Source organism: Mobula hypostoma, chromosome 2, assembly GCF_963921235.1.
Source record: "Mobula hypostoma chromosome 2, sMobHyp1.1, whole genome shotgun sequence".
NCBI classification, from domain to species: Eukaryota; Metazoa; Chordata; class Chondrichthyes; order Myliobatiformes; family Myliobatidae; genus Mobula; species Mobula hypostoma.
The window spans coordinates 150,458,618-150,484,597 of record NC_086098.1 but is presented as its reverse complement, the minus strand read 5'-3'; the positions used below and the strand labels follow the sequence as shown (position 1 = coordinate 150,484,597).

At 40.5% G+C, this 25,980-nt stretch overlaps 1 protein-coding gene across 10 annotated transcripts in view; it reads left to right on the top strand.

Annotated features, from left to right (window-relative positions):
- Positions 1–25,980, top strand: part of snap91a (synaptosome associated protein 91a) — a 204,328-nt gene that overhangs the window by 160,147 nt on the left and 18,201 nt on the right. For 9 of the 10 annotated variants that reach the window (XM_063040866.1, XM_063040865.1, XM_063040864.1 and 6 more), the window contains 5 exons: positions 5,802–5,951; positions 10,571–10,601; positions 18,408–18,522; positions 24,522–24,581; positions 24,747–24,839. In XM_063040866.1, the coding sequence (XP_062896936.1) occupies positions 5,802–5,951; positions 10,571–10,601; positions 18,408–18,522; positions 24,522–24,581; positions 24,747–24,839 (449 nt within the window). The remainder of the gene's footprint in view (positions 1–5,801; positions 5,952–10,570; positions 10,602–18,407; positions 18,523–24,521; positions 24,582–24,746; positions 24,840–25,980) is intronic. The other variant, XM_063040868.1, reaches the window with a different exon arrangement.

The following is a 25,980-nucleotide window of genomic DNA, read 5'->3' as shown; positions in this document are numbered from 1 at the left end:
AAGAATCTGTCAATCTCTGCCTTAAATATACTCAATGACTTGGCCTCCACAGCTGCCTATGGCAATAAATTCCACGGATTCACCGCTCTTTCTCTAAAGAAAATCATCCTCATCTCCGTTCTAAAAGAACAGCCCTCTATTCTGAGGCTGTCCTCTGGCCTCAGACTTCCCCACCGTAGGAAACATTCTCTCCACATCCACTCTTATCGAGGCCTTTCAACATTCGATACATTTCAATGAGGTCATCCCTCATTCTTCTGAAATGCAGTTAGCCCAGAGCCATCAAAAGCTCCTCATATGACAAGAGATTTGTGAATCTCCTTTGAACCTTCTCTAGCACATCTTTTCTTAGATAAGGGGCCCAAAACTGTTCACAGTACTCCGAATGAGACCTCACCGGTGCTTTATAAACCCTCAACATTACATCCTTGCATTTATGGTCTAGTCTTCTCAAAATGAAAGCCAGTATTGCATTTGCCTTCCTCTCCACTGACTCAACCTACAAATTAACCTTCAGGGAGTCCTACACAAAGACTCCCAAGTCCCTTCACACCTCAGATTTTTGAATTTTCTCTCCATTTAGAAACTAGTCTACCCTTTTATTTCTTCTACCGAAATGGATGACCATACACTTCCCAACACTGTAATCCATCTGCCACTTTTTTGCCCATTTTCCTAATCTTTCTAAGTCCTTCTGTAGCTTCGCTACTTCTTCAAAATTACCTGCCCCTCCACTTGTCTTAATGTCATCCGTAAACTTGGTCAAAAAGCCATCAATTTTGTCATCCAAATCATTGACATGTAAAATAAAAAGAAGTGGTCCCAACACAGACCACTGTGGAACACCACTAGCCACCAACAGCCAACCAGAAAAGGCGCCTTTTATTCATACTCTTTGCCTCCTGCCAATCAGTCACTGCTTTACCCTTGCTAGAATCTTTAATGTAAAACCATGGGCTCGTAGTTTGTTACGTAGCTTCATGTGTGGCACCTTGTCAAAGGCCTTCTGAAAATCCAAGAACACAACATCAACCAATCTCCTTTGTCTATCCTGCTTGTTATTTCTTCAAAGGTTTCCATCAGATTTGTCAGGGAAGATTTTCCCTTAATGAAACCATGCTGACCACTGCCTATTTTATCATGTGCCTCCAAGTACCCTGAAACCACATCCTTAACACTCAACTCCAACATCTTCCCAACCACTGAGGTCAGACTAACTGGCATATAACTAACTTTCTTCCACCTCTCTCCCTTCTTGAAGAGTGGAATAACATTTCCAAGTTCCAGTCCTCTGGAACTTGAAAGATCATTACTAATGCCTCCATAATCTCTTCAGCCATTTCTTTCGGAGCCTTGGAGGTGTATACCGTCTGGTCCAGGTGACTTATCTACCTTCAGATCTTTCAGTTTCCCAAGAACCTTCTCCCTAATAATGGCAACTTCACAAACTTCAGCCCCCTTACACTCTCGAACTTCTAGCATACTGCTAGTGAGTTCCACAGTGAAGACTGATATAAAATACTTACTTAGTCCATCCACCATTTTCTGATCCCCCAATGCTACCTCTCCAATATCATTTTCCAGCAGTCCAATATCTACTCTTACCTCTGTTTTACACTTTACATATCTGAAGAAACTTTTGGTATCCTCTTTAATATTATTAACTAGCTTACCTTCTCATTCCATCTTTTCCTTTATGACATTTTAGTTGCCTTCTGTTTTTAAAAGCTTACCGATCCTCTAAATTCCCAATAATTTTCGCTCTATTATATATCCTCTCTTTTACTTTTATATTGGCTTTGACTTCTCACTTTAACCAAGGTTGTTATCCTGCCTTGGGAATACTTCCTTCTCTTTGGGATGTATATGTCCTGCACCTTCCAAATTGTCCCCAGGAATCACAGCTATTGCTGTTCTATTATCATCCCTGACAATATTTTTTTCCAATCAATTTTGGCCAGCTCCTCTCTCATGCCTCTAATTCCCTTTACTCCACTGTAATACTGATATAACTGACTTCAGCTTCTCCTTCTCATATTGCAGGATGAGTTCTATTATATTATCATCACTGGACTCTAAGGGTTTCTTTAACTTTCTAATCAATTCCCTTTCCTTTTACAACACCCAATCCAGAATAGCTGGTCCCCTAATGGGCTCAACCATGAGTTGCCCTAAAAAGCCATCTTGTAGGCATTCTGGAAATACCCCCTCTTGGGATCCAGCACTAAGCTGATTTTCCCTATCTACCTGCATATTGAAATCTCTCATGATTTTTGTAATATGGCCCCTTCGACATGCATTTTCTATCTTCCATTGTAATTTGTTGACCACATTTTCACTATTGTTTGGGTTCTGTATATAACTTCCATCAGTGTCTTTTTACCTTTTCAGTTCCTTGGCTCTATCCACAACAATTCAACACCTTCCAGTCCTATGTCACCTCTTTCTAAAGATTTGATTTAATTTTACTTTTTATCAACAGAGCCTTGCCACCCCCTCTGCCTGTCTGCTTGTCCTTTCAATGCAGTGTGTATCCTTGGACGTTAAGCTCTAAGCTATAATAATCTTTCAGCCACAAGTTCATCTACCATATTCAGTATACTGTGCACATTGAAATATTATAACACCTTCAATCCTGTATTCACCTTTTTTGATTTTGACTGCCTTTTACATTGCAACTCATTCTGCTAACGGCAGTTTTGCTCTATCATTGGCTTCTGTTTGCTAGCAGTCTCACTATACAATGCCTCTGTTTGTAAACCAATGACCTCTTCCTCAGCACTATCACTCCAGTTGCCATTCCCCTGCTAAATTAATTTAAACCCTCACGAATAGCTCTAGCATACCTGCCCGCATGGATATTGGGCCCCCTCAGGTTCAGGTGCAGGTTGTACCTTCCCCAGAAGAGGGATCCCAATGATTCATAAATCTGAACCCCTCCCCCGCGCCAGTTCTTCAAGCCACTCATACATCTACCAACACATTCTATTCTTACCCTCACCGGCAGCAATTCAGAGATTACTACCCTAGGGGTACAGTTTTTCAGCTTTTTACTTAAGGACCTCCTCACCTTTCCTACCTATGTCATTGGTGCCAATATGTACCAAGACTTCTGGCTGCTCACCCTCCCCCTTTAGAATGCCGTGGACCCGATCTGAAACATCCCTGATCCTGATTCCTGGGAGGCAACATACCATCTGGCTGTCTCTATTGAACCCACAGAATCTTGTCTCTGTTCCTCTGTGTGGAATCTCCTATCATCACTGCAGTCCTCTTCACATCTCTTCTCTTCTGAGCCACAGAGACTCAGTTGCTGTGGCTTCCCCTTGTTAGGTCAACCCCTTCAACAGTATCCAAAGTGGTATACTTATTATTGAGTGAACAGCCACAGGAGTACTCTGCACTGGCTTTCTATTTCCCTTCCTTCTCCTGTCAATCACCCAGTTACCTGCAACCTAGGTGTGACTACTTCCCTGTAGCTCCTATCTGTCACCTCCTCATTCTCCCATATGAGCCAAAGGTCATCACGCTGCACTCCAGTTTCCTAATACATTCTCTGAGGAGCTGCAGCTGGGTGCACCTGGTGCAGGTGTGGTTACATGGGAGTCTGGAGGTCTCCCAGAATTCCCACATCTCACACACACAGAACAAAACACTGCCCCTGGAGACATTCTCACTGCACTACCCGTGCCCTAACAGACGACCAGGAATGAGGAATCAAGAAGAACAAAAAAGAAAAAGAGAAACTCACCAGATACTTACCTCGCTGAGGCATGATGAGCTAAAGCCACTTCCAACACTAGCCCACTCGTACAATGGCCGGTCTGCTTGTGCTTGCCATAATTTTATTTGCCCTTTATATTGAATCCCACTTAGTGATTGGTCACATTACAACTCTTAAAAAGTGCTGTGAAACACTGCCTTTTTAATAAAGCATGACAGTTCAAAGAATAATTTGATTGACTATGAATCCCTGCAACTAAATATCATTTGGTTTGGTAATAAATGATGATTGTACCTCCTTAATTGTCTTGGGACAGCACAGTAGTGTAGTGGTTAGCTTAGCCCTATTACAGTGTCAGCAACCTGCTGTCTGTAAGGAGTTTATGTTCTCACTGTGACAGCATGGGTTTCCTCCCACATTCCAAAGACATACTCCAGATTGTTTAGTGTCATTTCTAGTACACAAGTGTAAAGGAGAATTTAATTGTTACTCTGGATCCAATGCAGCACAAGATGAAGAACAAAATAATAAATAACACAAAATATATAAATACATAAGGTGGCTTATATACATAGTTTGATTCTATGCCCAAAAGTGACACTAGGCCCAGGAGTGTCTGTACATAAAATAACCTACAGGAAATGATAAAACAGATGTGGTGGGGTGGGCTAGTGGGTGGAGGTGTTGATCAGCCTCACTACTTGGGGAAAGTAACTTTTTGTTTTCCTGTCTAGGTAGTAGGTTAATTGATCATGTGGGTGTAATTAGGAAGCACAGTCTTGTTGGGCTGGAAGGGCCTGTTACCATGCTGTCTTTCCAAATAAAAAATAAATTGCCTTTGGATGCAAAGCTGTGAATGCTTGGGTGGCTTCTTGGAGATTCTAGTTATGGCAATTAGTTACATATTGAAAGCTTTTTTTATTGTGTATTATTTACCAGACTTCATTGTTGTATAACTAGCATTAAATACTGCATGGCTGGCTTCTGCTATAAGGAATAAATGGAAATGCAACTACTGCTGTTCAATATTGAGCCAAAGCTTTCTGTTCTTAACAGTGCTGTCATATTTTATTTCTCTTCCATTTCATGCCATCAACGTTGGCTCCTTGTTTGATACAATTTCATTATTGGTGAGTTTTTGCCTTAATTGTGACTTGGCTTCATTTATTCAATGATATAAGCTTGTTGCTGTGTGCATTTTGTTTCTAATTGACTGACAAGTTACAAATGCTATTCTCTAAGGTGCATTTTCAAATTAAAACTAAATTACCTAAATGCCTGAGTACTTCCTTGCACTATTATCAGATTGACACCAATGTGTTTTCTTTCTCACATTTGTAATGAGTCAATGCATCCATCATAAGTTTCAGCAGAGATGCTTTGATTTTGGCCAATTGATTATATACAGGAGTGGAGCCCAGAGTTCGACACATTGTGCGTTCAGAGATGCTTCTCAGCACGCCACTGTTGTTTGAGTTATTGTCGTTTTCTCGTCAGTTTAAACCATTCTGGTCATTCGCCCACAGAACTGCTGCTTACTGGATTTTTTAGTTTGTTTTTTGCACCATTCTCTGTAAACTGTAGAAATCATTATCTGTGAAAATTCTAGGAAATCAGCAGTTTCTGAGATAGCAAACCACCACGTTGGGCACCAACAATCATTCCACATTCAAAGTAACTTAGATCGTATTTCCTCCCCATTCTGGTGTTTAGTCTGAACCACAACTGAAGCTCTTGAATGTCTGCATGCTTTTATGCATTGAGTTGCTGCCACGTGATTGGTTGATTAGATATTTGCATTAACAAGCAGGTGTACAGGTGTACCTAATAAAGTGGCCACTGAGTGTATGTTATGTTTGGATATGGTGTGCAATGACAGAGTAATTATTTCCAAGAGATGTTCAAGCAGAATTAAAGGATTATATTCACTACACTTCTGATTGTTGTGTACCCTAAAGGCAGTTTTGGATAAACTTGCACATCTTTATGTATGAAGGGTGGAGCAAGAGAGCAATTATCTTTTAATATTGTTTGCTGCGTTCTTCATTCCAATTTATTAATCCTTTTTATTTGTCAGGTTTTGATGGATTAGGTGATCTTCTAATGCCAACAGTGGCATCCCAGAATCAAGCAACGCTCGCAACAATGCCAACAACAGGTGTAACACCACAGCCGACAAAAGGCTTGGGGAGTGATCTTGATTCTTCTCTTGCAAACCTTGTAGGAAGTACGTTGATCTGTTTTATAACAAGCTTCTGTTTTCATTTCTAAAGTACAAGAAATATTGATAATATCTGAAGTTGTATAAAGTTGCAAAATTTTATCTGCAGCCAGCTGTGATTAACCTTCCTGTCAGTGGTACTGAAGTTGTAAGGAACTGGATATGTTTGAACTCTTCTACATAGTTCACTTAAAAAAAATGGCTGACCAAAAACAACAGGATGTGATTTGACAGAAAATACAAAAAAATTACATCCAATTGATTGAGTACAAGTGTTTAAGTTTCTAAGTAACATTGATTTGAGTGCAGTGACTAGTATGAGATAACTCTGAAGAATATTTTGAGTTAGATTATCAACAGAAGAGATTCTGCAGGTGCTGGAAATCTTGAGTAACACATACAAAATGGTGGAGGGACTCAGCAGGTCAGGAAGCATCTATGGAAAGATATAAACAGCCAACATTTTGGGCCAAGGCCCTTCATCAGAACAGATCCTAGACTCCCACATTATTGGAAACATCCTTTCAATATCCACACTATCTAGGCCTTTCATTATTTGATAGGTTTAGATAGTAATGCAAAAAAAAGTAGAAATTTTATCCTTATTGAGCAAGGAGGTAAAGAGAGGATGTTAAAGGACATTAATTATGCCCCTAGAAAGAAACTTTCCACCGGTAGGAAAATTGATAGCCGTTGGATCCAGGCTTGAGATGATTACCACAGACATAAAAGGGGCAGTGAGTGTTAAGACCTGTTTTTTCTTTATAAATCTTTTGAGGAATCATTGTGAAGCTGCTAAATGATATAGAAGGCATTTGACAACAGGTCAGTAACTGCACTGCGTTAGCTTAGTGGTAGCCAAATAAAAAGTCCAAAATTACCACTTAATAGTATCCAGATTACAGTCATAAATCTAACTTAAACCACATTATGAAGTAATTATGTCCAATTAGCTAAAATGTAAAATACAGGGGAAGCCCTTAAGGTATTTAGTTAAATTTGTGTTAGTTAAAATAATGTAACTCAAGACGCAACTAATTATTATTCCAATTGTGTAGGTCAGAAAACCAAATTAGTGGCGCAGTAAGTATCCTTGTGGTTCTAGTTGCATTACATTCATCTTCCCATATTCTCTTATGACATGGAAGGTTGTCATTTGGCCCATCGAGTCTGTGCTTTTCTCCTTTCCAGCAATAAAGGCTGAAAAGGAAACTTGAGATGGATATTTAAAGTCACATAAGTTGTGAAAAAGAGAAAACTTTCAAATGGATGAAGGATCAGTAATTATCGGGGACATTTAAGTTTGCCAAAAGAAGTAGACTATCCAAAGAAATTCTTTGGCAGCAAAAAATGCTTGGGTTATCATTTGTGATACTTCACCAGGTGATCTAAACTAAGTCTGCATTACTTTTGAAAAGGGGACAAGATGAAAAAGGGCCAAGAGAAAGGAAAGAGGTGGACGAATGAGTTGGCGCTAATTATTTGGAAGAGCTGACACAGATATTCAAGATTCAAGATTCAAAAAACTTTATTGTCATTCTAACCACACATCAGCTCTGCAGGGCAGAATGAGATAGCGTTTCTCAGGGGCAGTGCAATCATAACATAACAAACACAACACTAAATAATAAACATAACAATAAATAGTAAAACACAACAGCCACATATCAGTTAAAATCAGTTATAAGTGTCCAGTGCAAGTTAAGAGTGTCCAAAGCAGAGTCAGGTGGAGCAGCTATTCAGCAGTCTGATTGCCTGTGGGAGGAAACTGTTTAGAGGCCTTGTGGTTTTAGTTTTGATGCTCCTGTAACGTTTGCCTGATGGCAGAAGAACAAATAGTTCATGGAGAGAGTGTGAGAGGTCTTTAATGATGTACCGTGTCTTCTGGAGGCATCGACTCTGAAAGAGGTCTTGGACAGAAGGTAGGAGGACCCCAATAACCTTCTCTGCTCCCCTAACCACCCTCTGCAAGGCTCTTTTGTCGACAGCACTGCAGCTGGAGTACCCCAGGTTGTGATGCAAAAGGTCAGCACACTCTCAACCACGCCTCTGTAGAATGTAGTTAAGATGTTAGTGGGGAGTGATGCTTGTTTAAGCTTCCTCAGAAAGTGCAATCTCTGCTGGGCCCGTTTCACAATCCCAGTGGTGTTCCTGGACCAGGTGAGATTGTCCGAGACCTGCGCCCCAAGGAACTTGATGTTTTCCACTCTCTCCACTGTGGAGCCGCTGATGCTGAGGGGTGTGTGCTCATGCTGAGACCATCTGAAATCGACGATCATCTCCTTGGTTTTGGTGACATTAAGCATCAAGTTGTTATCCCTGCACCAGCTCTCTAGGTGTTTGACCTCCTCCCTGTACATTGTTTCATCATTTTTGCTGATGAGCCCCACCACTGTGGTATAGAAACATAGAAACATAGAAAATAGGTGCAGGAGTAGGCCATTCGGCCCTTCGAGCCTGCACCGCCATTTATTATGATCATGGCTGATCATCCAACTCAGAACCCCGCCCCAGCCTTCCCTCCATACCCCCCGACCCCTGTAGCCACAAGGGCCATATCTAACTCCCTCTTAAACATAGCCAATGAACTGGCCTCAACAGTTTCCTGTGGCAGAGAATTCCACAGATTCACCACTCTCTGTGTGAAGAAGTTTTTCCTAATCTCGGTCCTAAAAGGCTTCCCCTCTATCCTCAAACTGTGACCCCTCGTTCTGGACTTCCCCAACATCGGGAACAATCTTCCTGCATCTAGCCTGTCCAATCCCTTTAGGATCTTATACGTTTCAATCAGATCCCCCCTCAATCTTCTAAATTCCAACGAGTACAAGCCCAGTTCATCCAGTCTTTCTTCATATGAAAGTCCTGCCATCCCAGGAATCAATCTGGTGAACCTTCTTTGTACTCCCTCAATGGCAAAGATGTCTTTCCTCAGATTAGGGGACCAAAACTGCACACAATACTCCAGGTGTGGTCTCACCAAGGCCTTGTACAACTGCAGTAGTACCTCCCTGCTCCTGTACTCGAATCCTCTCGCTATAAATGCCAGCATACCATTCGCCTTTTTCACCGCCTGCTGTACCTGCATGCCCACTTTCAATGACTGGTGTATAATGACACCCAGGTCTCGTTGCACCTCCCCTTTTCCTAATCGGCCACCATTCAGATAATAATCTGTTTTCCTATTTTTGCCACCAAAGTGGATAACTTCACATTTATCCACATTAAATTGCATCTGCCATGAGTTTGCCCACTCACCCAACCTATCCAAGTCACCCTGCATCCTCTTAGCATCCTCCTCACTGCTAACACTGCCACCCAGCTTCGTGTCATCCGCAAACTTGGAGATACTGCATTTAATTCCCTCATCTAAGTCATTAATATATATTGTAAACAACTGGGGTCCCAGCACTGAGCCTTGCGGTACCCCACTAGTCACCGCCTGCCATTCTGAAAAGGTCCTGTTTATTCCCACTCTTTGCTTTCTGTCTGCTAACCAATTCTCCACCCACACCAATACCTTACCCCCAATACCGTGTGCTTTAAGTTTGCACACTAATCTCCTGTGTGGGACCTTGTCAAAAGCCTTTTGAAAATCCAAATATACCACATCCACTGGTTCTCCCCTATCCACTCTACTAGTTACATCCTCAAAAAATTCTATGAGATTCGTCAGACATGAGTTTCCTTTCACAAATCCATGCTGACTTTGTCCGATCATTTCACCGCTTTCCAAATGTGCTGTTATCACATCCTTGATAACTGACTCCAGCAGTTTCCCCACCACCGACGTTAGGCTAACCGGTCTATAATTCCCCGGTTTCTCTCTCCCTCCTTTTTTAAAAAGTGGGGTTACATTAGCCACCCTCCAATCCTCAGGAACTAGTCCAGAATCTAACGAGTTTTGAAAAATTATCACTAATGCATCCACTATTTCTTGGGCTACTTCCTTAAGCACTCTGGGATGCAGACCATCTGGCCCTGGGGATTTATCTGCCTTCAATCCCTTCAATTTACCTAACACCACTTCCCTACTAACATGTATTTCACTCAGTTCCTCCATCTCACTGGACCCTCTGTCCCCTACTATTTCTGGAAGATTATTTATGTCCTCCTTAGTGAAGACAGAACCAAAGTAATTATTCAATTGGTCTGCCATGTCCTTGCTCCCCATAATCAATTCACCTGTTTCTTCTGCAAATTTTATGATCAGGTTCTTCTTGAATCTCTCTGCACAGAGCTTATGGGCTTATTCAGTCTGCTTCAGAGCTGTGTATTTTTTCCCCAAGTATCTTTAAATTGGGAATTCTTTTAGAGATAGCAAAGGGATAGTGTTGTGACTTAAGAAAAAATAAGTGATAGATTTATTCAGAATCAGATTTAATATCACTGACCTGTCATGAAATTTATTTTGCCATAGCAATGCAGTACTTATAAAAAAAACTATTAATTACAACCCTAAGAAATATAATACAAAATGTTTTCTCAAGTTCTTTGACTTGATGTAATAATTATATAATGCGTGTCCATAAGCATGTAGTTTGTGTTTAAATATAACACATTAAATAAAATAATGACCATTTCCAAGTCCAGTTAATTTTTATTTTGATATTTCTTTCTGATGGCAGACCTTGGCATTTCTCCAACTCCAGGAAAGAAGTAAGTAAAGTTCCATTTAGAACCTTGGTAATATACATATTTCTGTGAAAAATGTATTGACTTTAACAAGAAAATGGAAGTTCTGAGTATTAAATACTAGAGAAGGTACAGAGGAGAGGGTGAGTGAGGTCTTGAAGGGACTTGTGCAGAAGGATGTATTTTCACTTGGATATGTTGAAGAACTGTTCATGAATGGGTTTGTTCAGTCCAAGAAGCTGACAGGGGAGCCTAACTGGTGAAATTTGCAACATGGGCACAGTGGTTGTGGAAGATGCCACGTTGTGCTTGTTGTCCGACATTTAGGTTCAGAATGTTCATGTGGAGGCTTGCAGCAGAGTTCCACCTTGCTGAGATTTCATGGTTCTCATAATGGTGAAATAACACACAAAGCCCTTGTTTGACTTTGTTTTTGTGTAGTTTTTCATTGATTCTGTTGTATTTCTCTGTTCTACTGTGAAAGCCTGCAAGAAACGGTAGTGTAGTGTAGCGTAGCGTGGACGCCACAGTAGCATAGTGGTAAGCGTGACACTATTACAGCTTGGGGCGTCGGACTTCGGTGTTCAATTTAAGCACCCTCTGTAAGAAGTTTATAAATCCTTTTCATGAGTTTGTGGGTTCCCCTGGGTGCTCCTGTTCCCTCCCACAATCCAAAGAGATAGCAGTTAGTAGGTTAAATGGAATCAGAATCAGGTTTCATATCACTGGCATATGTTGTGAAATTTGTTGTTTTGTGGCAGCAGTGGATTTCAATATATAAAAATAAAAACTATAAATTACAATATAAAAATAAATTAGTAGTGCAAAAACAGAGGGAAAAAGTACTGAGGAAGTATTTGGTGGTTCATTATCCATACAGAAATTTGATGGTGGAGGGGAAGAAACTGTTCCTGAAACATTAAGTGTGTGTGTCTTCAGGCTCCTTGTACCTCCTCCTTGATGGTGGCAATAAGAAGAGGGCATGTCCTGGGTGATGGGAGTCCTTATTGATTGATACCACCTTTTTGAGGCATCGCCTTTTGAAGGTGCCTTTGATGCTGGGAAGGCTAGTGCCCATGATGGAGCAGGCTTACTTACTGCAGCTTGTTCCGATCCTGTGCAGTGGTATCTTCATAATAGATGGTGATGCAACCAGTTAGAATGTTCTCCACTGTACATCTATAGAAAATTGTGAGTGTCTTTGGTGGCATACAAATTCTCCTCAAACTGCAAATGAAGTATAGCCAGTGTCATGCCCTCTTTGTAATTGCATCAATACATTGGGCCCAGGATAGATCTTCAGAGATATTGACATCCAAGAACTTGAAACTGCTCATCCTTTCCACTTTCGATCCCTGGATGAGTACTGGTGTGTATTCTTGCAACTTGCCCTTCCTGAAGTTCACAATCAATTCCAATTGGTCATTGTGAATTGTCTTGTGATTAGGCTGGAGTTAAATAGGTAAGTTGCTGGGCAGTGCAGTATGTTGGACTGGAAGGGCCCATTCTGCACTGTATTTCTAAATAAGTAAAGAAGAAAAAATGAATCTCAGGGTAGTGTAGGGTGACATATATGTACTTTGATAATAAATTTACTTTGAACTATTGAACTCTGAGATCCTGTGCCTGTGGTAGGATGGAGTTAGTCACAGGGTCAACAGATAGCGGTTGTAAAGCTGTGGATATAAATCAAAGGGGCAATTAAGCTACTTCCTAAATTTATACTGGTCTTAATGTTTGTAATTTATGTTTTGTATGTTTTAAGAAGTTTTCTTTTTCATTTTGCTGTTTTTCTTTTTAAATATCACTGAATAGCTAAGATATTTAAATCTTAGTAAATAATCCCACAGTTTTTGCATCCAGCAACAATGGGAGTGGGGCTTCCTAGCACTCTGCGGGTCATATGGCTAAATGCTAAATGTAAGACTAATTTGTGTCAGTAAGGTAGGCCTTCCCACATGCACACTAATTACAGGAGTTCGAAGAATGAAGGTGGGTGTTACGTAAACGGCAACAATGAATATCAATCGAGACAGGTTATATAAAAACAACCAAACATTTATTAAACATGGATAAACGATAAAAAAAAACAAACGAAAACTTTAACCAGAAATTAACCGCTATGCAGCCGTTCAACAACTTGTCACTCGGCACTGGTTCTTAAAGCGATAAGGTCAGATATAGTTCTTAAAATGGTATATTCAAAAGTCCAACAGATTTATACATTCAATTGGGAGAGACTTCTCTGGAGAAGGATTTCTTCACAGACGTGACTTTCCTGCTGGTTCTGTTCAAAGGATTCATGATGCAGTAAATAAACAGTTTAAAACAACTGACCTTAAATTCTAGAGAGCAAACCTTTGCATGAACTCTTTGCTCTTTTGGCAAGAGTTATCTCCGATGCAGGTCACTACTCCTTCAACGAAGACTCAGTAAGGTCGATCCTTTGTTAAACTGCCGAAGATGCCGACTCCTGTCAATCCTTTGGTCCTGTACTTCGATAAAGTCTTCACTCTCCCTTCTACTGCTGGAATAAGGTAAATCAGCACATCTAGCAAAAATTTCTAGTCCAGGAATATTGTACCTTGCAACAGAACGCAACACTCCATTTTTAAAATGAAACTGCGTTACAAAAACAAACACGCAACAGAAATGGAGACACAGCAGCACGTTCTACCTGGAAATCTACAAACTAAAAAATAACTGTATCACCTGGGGTCTCCATTATATACCCATGGTGCACATGTCATCATGTGACCTCACATCGATGGGAAAATCATGTCAGGTGACCTCCAAAAGACCATTACATCATTCTCACAAAAAAAGATCTCCTTGAGGCATGTAACAGTGGTGATCTTTGACAGACAAACTGAGCCTGTCAGATTTGGTCATTTCATTTTGGTCTTTCCAATGCTTAGTTGGAAGAAATGCGAATGTTGAACAGGGGATCAAGAGGGGTGATATCTTTAGTGTTTATGTAACCTCACTGAAAGTCAAATAGTATAAAAGAGCAAAAACCAGATAACGGAATGGGAAATGGCCAAGGGTAAATTATTAAGTGTGGATTCTCACTATGATGGCACGTTCTAGTTACTATCCTAGGATGCAAGGTGTGTGGTATTGTTTCATCTGATAAAACAGGGGAGTGGAAGTGGAAGAGAACAAACATCATTCAAGATTATTTAATTTCATTTCCAGTACACAAGTGTAAAGGAGAATGAAGTAATTGTTACTTCATATCGGATGCAGCACACACATGAACACAATAATAAAAAAACACAATGTAAGTACACAAGATAGCTTATATACATTGTTGTACACAAAGTAATGCTGGGTACACGAGTGTCTGCACATAAGGTGACTGACAGGAAGTGATAAAGTCATGGAGGTTGGTGGTGGGTTAGTGGGTGAAGGTGTGGATCAGCCTTACTGCTTGGAGAAAGAAACTGTTTTTGAGTCTGGTGTTCTGGCATGGATGCTTCTGATGGGAGTGGGACAAACAGTTCATGAGCAGAGCGAGTGAGTTTCTTCTTCATGTCTTCATTTACAGAAAGGTTCGAAACTGTAGTTGTTGGAAATCTAGAAAGGTGTACCATATCTTCAGTCATCTTGCAATCTAAACAAGCAAAAATTTTATTCTCTGGTAAATTGAACAGAACAGCACACATGAGGCTAGCTGGATGACTTGTTGTTTCTTCAGAATAGTCAGATCTCCTGAGGGGAGGGGTGTTGTGGGGAAAGGGCATCAGTTTAGAAGTGGGGATGCCAGTCTTCCTTAAAAGATCTGCTGTCCATGATGAGATGAAGAACTGTTATGATTGGATCTGATTAGACAAATTGAAAGGCAAAGCCAATGAAATGGGCTTAGTTGTAGTACAACTTAAAATCATTTGCCGTATTTCTAATCTGGTAGGATTTTTTTAAGTCAATGATCAACTTTATTTCAAATGTCAAAGTACATTTATTATCAAAGTATGTATACTACAGTGCCTATAAAAAGTATTCATACCCCTTGGAAGTTTTCATGTTTTATTGTTTTAAAACCTTGAATCACAGTGGATTTAATTTGGCTTTTTTGACACTGATCAACAGAAAAAGACTCTTTCGTGTCAAAGAAAAAACTGATCTCTACAAAGTGATCTCAACTTATTGCAAATGTAAAACACAAAGTAATTGATTGTACAACTATTCATCCACTTCAAGTTGGTATTTAGTAGATGCACCTTTGGCAGCAATAACACCTTTGAGTCTGTGTGGAAAGGTCTCTATCAGCTTTACACATCTGGACACTGCAATTTTTCCCCATTCTTCTTTACAAAACTGCTCAAGTTCTGACATTGCATGGGGATCGTGAGTGAACAGCCCTTTTCAAGTCCAGCCAAAAATTTTCAGTTGAATTGAGGTCTGGACTCTGACTTGGCCACTCCAGGACATTAACTCTGTTGTTTTTAAGCCATTCCTGTGTGGCTTTGGCTTTATGCTTGTGGTCATTGTCTTGCTAGAAAACAAATCTTCTCCCAAGTCGCAGTTATGCAGACTGCATCAGGTTTTCCTCCAGGATCTTTCTGCATTTTGCTGCATTCATTTAACCCTCTACCTTCACAAGCCTTCCAGAGCCTCCTGCACAGAAGCATCCCCACAGCATTATACAGCCACCACCATGCTTCATGATAGGAATGGTGTGTTTTTGATGATGTGTGATGTTTGGCTTACACCAAACGTAGTGTATGGTCTGATGGCCACAAAGCTCAATTTTGGTTTCATCAGACCATAACAACTCCTTCCAGCTGACTTCAGAGTCTCCCACATGACTTCTACAAACATCTAGCTGAGATTTTATGTGAGTTTTTTTCAACAGTGGCCACTCTCCCATAAAGCTGCGACTAGTGAAGCACCTGGGCAACAGTTGTTATATGCACTGTCTCTCCCATCTCAGTCACTGAAGCTAGTAACTCCTCCAGAGTAATCATTGGTCTCTTGATAGCCTCCCTCACACTCCCTCACTAGTCCCCTTCTTGAATGGTCACTCAGTTTTTGAGAACGGCCTGCAGTAGGCAGACTTACAGCTGTGCCAAATTCTTTCCATTTCTTGATGAATGACTTAATTGTATTCCAAGGGATATTCAGTGACTAGGATTTTTTTTTTGTATCTATCTTCTGACTTGTGCTTTTCAATAACCTTTTTGCGGAGTTGCTTGGAGTGTTCTTTTGTCTTCATGGTGTAGTTTTTCACCAGGGTGCTGACTCATCAGCAGATGGACCTTCCAGGTACAGGTATATTTTTACAACAACCAATTGAAACACCTTGACTGCACACAGGTGATCTCCATTTAATTAATTATGTGACTTCTAAAACCAGTTGGCTGCACCAGTGATGATTTTGTGTATTATATTAAAAGGGGTGAATACTTATGCAATCAATTATTTTGTATTTTATATTTGTAATTAATTTAGATCACTTTCTGGAGATCTGTTATCACTTTGACATGAAAGAGTCTTTTTCTGTTGATCAGTGTAAAAGAAAAGCCAAATTAAATCCACTGTGATTTAATGTTGTAAAACAATAAAACATGAAAACTTCCAAGGGGGTGAATACTTCTGATAGGCACTGAATGTACATCCTTGAGATTCATCTCCTTAAAGCAGCCACAAAACAAAGAAATCAAATAGAACCCATTAAAAAAAGACCATCAAACACCCAGTGTACAAAAAGAAAGAACAAGTCATGCAAACAATAAAAAGTAAGCAAATAACATTAAGAACTAAAGTTCACAAAAGTGAGTCCACGGCCACAAAGACAGTCACAGCCGACCCTGGAGTTTTTTTTTAGTTGCAGGCCACAGTCTCAGTTCAGTGCAGAGACAAGGGAACCTCTCTGAGCAGTGAGCTGAACACAGGCCTGTCCCTGGCTTCTGGTCCCAACACTTGACCTTTTCACTCTGGCCCGGCGCCTAAATTGGCCAAACATTGGCTTGTTCCTCATCTCAGGCACAGGCCCCACCGCCTCGACTCTGGCTCACTTCAGATTTGCAACTTCGAATCTGCTCAAAGTCTACACCCAGCAATGGCCATATGTTGGCTTGTTCCTTGCTTTCAGGCTCGGGCCCACTGTCTGAATTCGGCCCATAAATCCCATGTAGTTGCCATATACATTTATATGCATGTACAGGTTGAATGCCCCTATCTGACATTCCAAAATCTGAATTTTTTCTTTTGAGCGCTGACCTGATGTCACAAATGGAAAATTCTAGGAAGTGCTGGAAAGGTTCCCAGGTGCCACACAGGTCTCTGTGTACTACAGACAGTTCTGAAAAATGATCTTACATGTGTAATGAACAGAAGTTAATGAAAAATAGAAAAACATAAAGAGAAAAATGAAGATCTCAATCAGGTATTTTCAGCATAGGAGGGAACATATGCCACTTAATGGCATGCTGGCCATGAAACAAGCAATCTATCACAACAAACTGAAATTGAAGGTAATTGTGAATATTCAGCAGGGGTTGCAGAAATTTAAGAAAAGGCATGGCATTAAAATTTTAAAGCATCTGCTAATCATGAAAATCTAGCACCAGAACAAGTCTACAATGCTGATTGTTTATATACAGTACATAGAGCCTAAAAAAAAGTTAAAATACTAATATAGTGTACTGTAACCTTTTGATCAAAACATGGCATCGTAGGTGGAGACTGAAAGCCTGCTGTTGTTCAACAACTAATGCAGGTATTCTCCTGATGCTCCTGTGCTGCTTTTGTTACTCTGCACACATTATGTTTTCATTATATTAATGGTATATAATCATTTTTACTGTTAAGTACATATAGCTGTAAGAACTCTGGTCAGCTATAAGACTCTAGTCAGACCCCACTTGAAGTACTGTGCTCAGTTCTGGTCACCTCACTATAGGAAGGATGTGAAAACTATAGAAAGGGTGTAGAGGAGATTTACAAGGATGTTGCCTGGATTGGGGACCATGCCTTATGAGGATAGGTTGAGTGTACTTGGCCTTTTCTCTTTGGAGCAACGAAGGATGAGAGGTGACCTGATAGAGGTGTATAAGATGATGAGAGGCATTGATTGTGTGGATAATCAGAGGCTTTTTCCCGGGGCTGAAATGGCTATCATGAGAGGACACAGTTTTAAGGTGCTTGAAAGCAGATACAGAGGAGATGTCACGGGTAATTACGCAGAAAGTGGTGAGTGCATAGAATGGGCTGCCGGCGACGGTGGTGGAGGCGGATACGATAGGGTCTTTTAAGAGACTCTTGGACGGGTCCATGGAGCTTAGAAAAATAGAGGGCTATGGGTAACTAGGTAATTTCTAAAGTAAGTACATGTTCGGCACAGCTTTGTGAGCCGAAGAGCCTATATTGTGCTGCAGTTTTTCTGTGTTTCTACATGTATGTGATGAGCATGTGTAAGTAAAAGACTGCTTACCGGTAGCGCATAAATGATGGTGATCCCAAGCTATCTCATGAAATGTTCCAAAATCTGAAACACTTCTGGCCCCATGCACTTCAGATAAGGGGTACTCAACCTGTTTTAGGAATTTGCTGTGGTGTGTTAGTCAGATCGCAACATTCAACTAAAAACATTCAACATTCAATATAAAGAATTATATATAATAAAAACTAATAAAGTTACGGTTTACTCAGTTGCAATTAGAATTGAATTTTATTGTTCCGTTTGTCACATGGGTGCATATGTAGTTCTATGTTTGTATCAGATCTTAAAAATAAATGCAAATTATTGCATGTGATTCACATATTTCCACGATTGGGCTATGTATAGCCAAACTAATTTTAACTGTAAATGTGCTATCATTATAGGAGTGACCTTCAGTGGAATGCTTCTGAAAAGAAATTGACTGGAGGAGCGAACTGGCAACCGAAAGTTGCTCCCACAACAGCTTGGTCAGCAGGTGTTCCACCCAGCAATCAAATGGTATTCTTTAATTTTTGCAACAGAGTATCTTGTTAGAAATGTAATTAAATGATGTTTGATCAAACTATGTCATTTGCTATAATCAAAATAATGTATTCAACAAGATTTTAAATTCCCTGTTTTACCACAGTTCAAAATTAAAAGCACATTTTGCTGACTTTCTATCTTCCAGTCATGGTTGACAGGACTTTAAGTTTTTGTCTCTACTCAATCACCAGTTTGCAGAACTTGCATTAATCTACTGATCCAACCTGGAAGAATCTATTTGCATAACTGCCTGAAGTGACTTTGGAACAAGCTCATATAAAAATCCATTGATTTGATGGAAACATGCTGAAATATGCTATTAAATATTTAATGGGATTTGGGAATAAACACAAGATTCTACAGATGCTGGAATCTTGAGCAACACACAGAAAATGCTGGAGCAACTTAACAAGTCAGGCAACAGTTAGACTTAGGTCTTGGCCCAAAACATTGACTATCCCCACATGAGCCTGACCTGCTGAGTTCCTCCAGCATTTTGTGTGTGATCCTTTTTCCAGGCTGGGGGTGGCAGGGTGGGGGAAGCAAATTTATTAAAATGTGTTATTTAGTCAAAACTGACAGATGGTTAATGTGTGGGCCCAATAAGATGGATGTTTATTGAGATGATTGGTGGCTTGTTATTTTTGGTATAACTACATGCCTGCATTTTCCAGCCTCTCTGATATTGCTCAGAATTCACTTGCTTGATGAAAGAGTTGTGCTGTATTCTGAATTTAACAAGAGTTATGTTGTTTATTAATCAAATGCAGATTTTGCTACATTCATATTGCATATCAGTTATTACAGACATTTGTGAAATATATTTAACTAGAATGTTTCTCGATGTATAATAGACATCTAACTGCCTGAAAATTGAGGGAGGTCCGAGGTTTGTTGCTGCTGAGGTAGAGGAAGTTGTAGAAAGTGTGTGATCAGCTATACAATGCAGTAAGCATTTCCTAATAGGTCTGTGAGTGTTTACAGGACTGTACAGGAATAGGCTCTCTGGCCCACAATGTTGTGTTGATCCAATTAAATTAGTAATCTCTTCTGCTTACACAATGTCTGTATCTTGCCATTTTCCTCAGAATCAGAACCAGATTTAATATCACCGGCATATATTGTGAAATTTGTTGACTTTATTGCAGCAGTACAATGCAATGCCCGATAAAGAGTATGGGGTGAAAGCAGGGGAGAGGGGATGACTGGAAGAATTGGATCAGGCCATGATTGAATGGTGGAACAGACTCGATGGGCTGAATGGCCTACTTTTGCTCCTATATCTTAGTCTAATATAGAAAAAAAAACCCTGTGAATTAGTGTATATATGTATGCATATGTGTGTGTGTGTGTATATATATATATATACGTGTGTGTTTATGTGTATATATGTGTATGTGTGTGTGTGTGTGTATATATATATATATATACACGTGTGTGTTTATGTGTATATATGTGTATGTGTGTGTGTGTGTGTATAAGATAGTTAAATAAGTAGTGCATAGAAATGAGAAAAGTAGTGAGGTGGTGGTGGTTTCACTGTCCATTCAGAAATCGATGGCAGAGGGGAAGAAATTGTTCCTGAATCATTAAGTGTGTGCCTTCATGCTTTTCTACCTTCTTCCTGATGAGAATAAGGCATGGTCTTGGTGATGGGCACCACTTCTTGAAGATGTCCTGAATACTACAGAGGCTAGTGCTCATGATGGATCTGACTAAGTTTACAACTCTCTGCAGCTTATTTCGATCCTGTGCAGTAGCACCCCCCTCCCCCCATACCAGTTAGAATGCACTTCACAGTACATCTGTAGAAATTTTCAAGTGTTTTGGGAGACATACCAAATCTTCTCAAACTCCTAATCAAATGTAGCTGTCATGCCTTCTTTGTAACTGCATTGATCCTTAGAGATATTGACACTCAGGAATTTGAAATTGCTCACTCTTTTCACTTCTGATCCCTCTATGAGGACTGGTGCATGTTCCCTTGTCTTACCCTTTCTGAAGTCCACAATCAGTTCTTTGGTCTCTTGGATGTTGACTGCAAGGTTGTTGCTTTGACACCACTCAACTAGCTGATATAGCTCACTCCTGTACGCCCTCTTATCACAGTCTGAAATTCTGCCAACAACGGTTGTATCGTCTGCAAACTTGTAAATGGTATTTGAGCTGTGCCTAGCCACACAGTCATGGGTGTAGAGAGAGTAGAGCAGTAGGCTAAGCACACATCCCTGAGGTACTCCAGTGTTGACTGTCAGTGAGGTGAAGATGCTGTTTCTGATCCGCACAAGTTATGGTCTACTGGTTAGGAAGTCGAGAATCCGGTTGCAGAAGGAGGTACAAAGGCCCAGGTTCTGGAGCTTTTCAATCAGAACTGATAGGAATGATTGTGTTAGAAGCTGAGTTGAAGTCAATAAACAGCATCCTGACATAGGAAATTGTATTATCTAGGTCAGGGGTCCCCAACCTTTTTTGCACTGTGGACCGGTTTAATATTGACAATATTCTTGCGGACTGGCCGACCTGTGGTGGGGGGGGCAGGGAGGGTTGCCAACGGACAAGAGTAGCAGTCAAATACGTTGCCTTTATCCCGAGAAAGACTACAATGACCATGAAGCCTTGCACAGTCACCTGTGTGTGCATGCATGTATGTGCTGATTTTTTTTCTACAAATCATTTTTGGCGATTCTGTTCGGGAGGGGTGTTAATCACAACCGGAATATAGGTGATAAGTGGCTAATGCACTCAATTTTGTTTCTAAAAGGGTTTATCTAACGAATTTAATATTAAACACACAGCGCATATTTTCCTTGCATGAATATAAATAATGTCAATTATCAGCGGAGGAGAGGGGAGCTTGAAGTAAGTGTTGAACGAACTTCCAGTAGAAGTGGTTGAGGCAGGTTCAGTATTATCATTCAAAGAAAAATTGGATAGGTATATGGACAGGAAAGGGATGGAGGGTTATGGGCTGAGTGCAGGTCGGTGGGACTAGGTGAGAGTAGCGTTTGGCACGGACTGGAAGGGCCGAGATGGCCTGTTTCCATGCTGTAATTGTTATATGGTTATTTAAGTCACTTATAAGTCAATAGCATCATCACATTTTAAGTAAGGTTTGGATATTAAACCCGCAGCATGTATTTTCCCCGTATGAACATATAAAATCATTGCAACACACCAATATCGCTGAATCAGTGGGAGCCCTGGGCTTGCAACAAGATGGTCCCATCGAGGGGTGATGGGAGACAGCAATACCCGAAGGGGGTTCCTTATGTCCAATCTATTCCGCAATTTAGTTTTCGTTGCATTCATTGCAGAGATATGTTGGAAATGGAAGCAATGTTTTCAGTGCTTTTGTGGCTATCTCAGGATATTTAGCCTTGACTTTGATCCGGAATGCCGGCAGAGATGTTATGTCAAACATACTTTTCAGCCTGCCGTCATTTGCAAGCTCGAGGAGTTGATCTCCTTCCATCGCTGATATGGATGACGTGCGGGTAATGACCTCGCGTGCGTTCAAGCTGAATAGTGTGTGTGACAGGGAATGAGGAAAGGTGCAGCTGACTCATATCGCCAAATCATATCATTTCCTCGCGGCCCGGTAGCACATGCTTTGCAGCCTGGTGGTTGGGGACCGCTGATCTAGGTGATCCAAAGCCACGTGAAGAGCCAATAAGAATGCATCTGCCACAGACCCATTGTGGCGATAGGCAAATTGCAGTGAGTCAGGCCCTTACTGAAATGGGAGTTAATTCTAGCCATAACCAACCTCTCAAAGCACTTCATTGCTGTAGATTCCATCATGGCTGATTTATTATCCTCTCAACCCCATTCATCTGCCTTCTCTCTGTAACCTTTGAAGCCCTGGCTAATCAAGAACCTAGGAACCTCCACTTTAAATATACCCAATGACTTAGTCTCCACAGCTGACTATGGGAATGAATTCTACATATTCACCACTCTGGCTAAAGAAATTCCTCCACATCTCTGTTCTAAAGGGATATCCTTGTATTCTAGGCTGTGCCCTCTGGTCCTAGACTCCACCATTATAGGAAACATCCTCTCCAATTCCACTCTATTAAGGCCTTTCAATATTCATACGACCATAAGACATAGGAGCAGAATTAGGTCATTCAGCCCATGGAGTCTGCTCTGCATTCCATCATGGCTGATCCCAGATCCCACTCAACCCCGTACACCTGCCTTCTTGCCATATCCTTTGATGCCCTGACCAATTAGGGATCTATCAACCTGTGCTTTAAATAAACCCATGTGCTTTGCCTCCACTGCAGTCTGGCAGAGCATTCCACAGATTCACTACCCTGGCCAAATAAATTCTTCCTTACCTCTGTTCTAAAAGGTTGCCCTTCAATTCTGAGGCCGCGCCTTCTAGTTCTGGATAGCCTCACCATAGGAAACATCCTCTCCACATCCACCTTATGTAGCCTTTTAATATTTGATAGGTTTCAATGAGATCACCCCGCATTCTTATAATTTCCAGTGAATACAGGCCCAAAGCTGCCAAATGCTCTTCATATGTTAACCCTTTCATTCCTGGAATCATCCTCGTGAATAGGTTTTAATGTGATCCCAATCCCCTCATTCTATGAAACTCCAGTAAGTACAGGTCCACTCTATCAAGGCCTTTCAATATTCAATAGGTTTTAATTAGATCTCTTTCCCCCCCCCCGCCATTCTACTGAACTCCAGTAAGTACAGACCCAGAGGTTTCAAATGCTCCTCATACGTGAACAAATACATTCATCTTCCCTCAGAGGTTAAAACCAACTTCAATTTTCTATGGTAGTATATTTCAGGTTTAAACAAGGTAGGAGATATTACTGGTTCTGAGTAGGGAACAATGTGGGTCAAGTGCACACGTGTCTGTAGAAGAACAATTAGGATTTGTGATCACTAGATTTAGGTTTGCTGTAGAAAAGGAGCAATCCCAAGTAAAAATAAATAATTAGATGAAGTCCAGTTTCCATGCAATAAGAGTAGATGTGGCCAGAGGCACTCGGAGCCAAAGACTGACCCTCAAGCATTTGGACAGAACAATGGTGAAGGTGAAGGTTCAGGGACACTTGAGGCATATTTCTCAGTACTGTTTTCTATGTTTCTATGAAGTCCAAACGAAGGACAGATCCAGAGCTTTCTGGATGACACAAGAGAAAGATGATGCAAAAGAGGCTGCATGTGATAAGTGTCAAGTTGTAAAAATCAGCAAGAGTCACACCTGATTGCAAAGTGGAATGGAAGTGAAAATTCAAATGGCAAAGGACATGTGAGAAAAGATTAGCTGCAAGTTCAGGTGTTCAAAAGGCATTTATAGGTAGTACATAGAGAAATGAGACAAGGACAAAAATTGGGAAATTGCATATGGATGTTGAAGACACTGTTAAGGTACTAAATGTGTATTTTCACCCACCTTCACCAGGGAAGTGGATGCTCCTAAATTAATAGGGAAGGAGATGTTGGATACATTAAAAAAAAATAACAGACATGAGTCTTATTGGCTTAAAACAAGGATCTGGCTAAGTGTATGGTGGAGAAAATGTTGTGATTCAATGCCAAAAAGGAGGCAGATATTACTAGAGATAGAACTTGGCTGTTCTATCCAGCAAGCACAACTTCCTCCGGTGCTGTGACCATTCAGTGATTCGTTGGCCTTTGCAGGTGAAGCATTGAGAGAATGAAGGTGCAGCTTGCCAGCGGGGATCCCTATCATCCACAAATTCAGGTCATGTTTTAAAAAGTTGGCACAACATTGGGCCGAAGGACCTGCATGGTGTTGTATCATTCTATGTATTATGGATAATCAGAGGATTGTGCTATGCTGGAGTAATCTTGGACCAATATCAATAAAATGAGACCACGCCAGAGATGATTTATTTTCCTGCATTATTTGGAAAATTAAACAAAATTTAAATAATTTCCTTCCACCTATTTCACACCTACTCTTCTGTACATTGTAGGGAGTTGTTCCTCCAGTTGGGCCAGCACCTAGTGCTCAACCAGTCCCTGGATTTGGGATGGTAAGTGGAAGAACCTTTGTGGAGTCTTGATCTTAAAACTTACTTTATTTCATGGTTTATTTTTGCTAGTATTGACTTCTGTCAGATTAAGAAAAAGTTGTTCATGTCTTTGTAATGTTTGCTAAGTCCTATGCAATTAAATACTTAATATTATTTCCATCTAAGCCACCTACAGGTGCAAATGTACCCATGATGCCTCAGCAGCCAATGATGTACCCTCAGCCTATGATGAGACCAGCATTCGGAGCTGGACCACCGGTAAGCTTTATGATTAGAACATGTCATGGCTGGTCAACAAGGTCTTTATATCTATCAAATGACTAGCATGAACAGTACTTTTATGTCAGAATGTTTCACATTTGGTCAGCAAGGTCTTTATTTCTATAAAACAGCTACTTTTCATTCTACTGGGGCATAGGCTGCTGACAACTTTACAAGTTTTCCCCAAGTGTAGCCCATCTTTGAAGATTTTTTTCTCTCCAAAGGATGAGGTCTTCTGTTGGCATTTCTGTAGCTCTGGGCCTTTACAGTATGGGGAAGCTAGCCCCATGTCCAACTCTCCTCCTTTTGCAGCCAGGCTTGGGACTGTCCATGGAAGAGTTATCAAACAAATAGCATAAACAATATTTGGATATCAGAATGTTTCATGGTCAGTCAACAATGTCTTTATTTCTGTCAAAGGGCTAACACAAGCAATATCTGATAGCAACAGAAGTATACATTTTCATGTTATATTTGATATTTTGGGAGTTAAGCTGGTCACTGCTAATTGTAACCACAAGATTCTGCGGATGTTGAAAATCCAGAGTAACACACACAAAATGCTGGAGGAACTCAGCAGGTGAGGCAGCATCTATGGAAATAAATAAACAATCAATGTTTCGGGGTGAGACCCTCATCAGGATCTTCACTGAGATCCTTCATGAGTACTGATGAAGAGTCTCGGCCCAAAACAATGACTATTTATCCATTTCCATAGATGCTGCTTGATCCACTGCTGATTGTATTGTTTGTACCTTAAATACAGAGCAACATATTCCTACTGAGTGAAGGAGATTACTAGTATAATAACTTACCCAGAGCTTTGTTGCAAGTAGAATAAGTTTGGAGATATGTGTGTTAGGAACACAAGGAAGTTGAACTTCCTATTATTTTCAGTTCTGTGTGCCATAATGATGGTACTGTGTATGCATTAAATTTCCAACACATTCCCTGTCTATCCAAAACTCTGAAGGCAAAATTATCAAATAACTGCTGTTTTTTTTGTATTCTTATTTTGGACTTTGTATTAGCAAAACTCAATTCCAGGCACTTGAAAGTACAATCATTCTTAAATTTTATTGTGGTACCGAAGGAGTATTTGGATTTTTAATCACTTTTTAATGATCTATGGCATCCC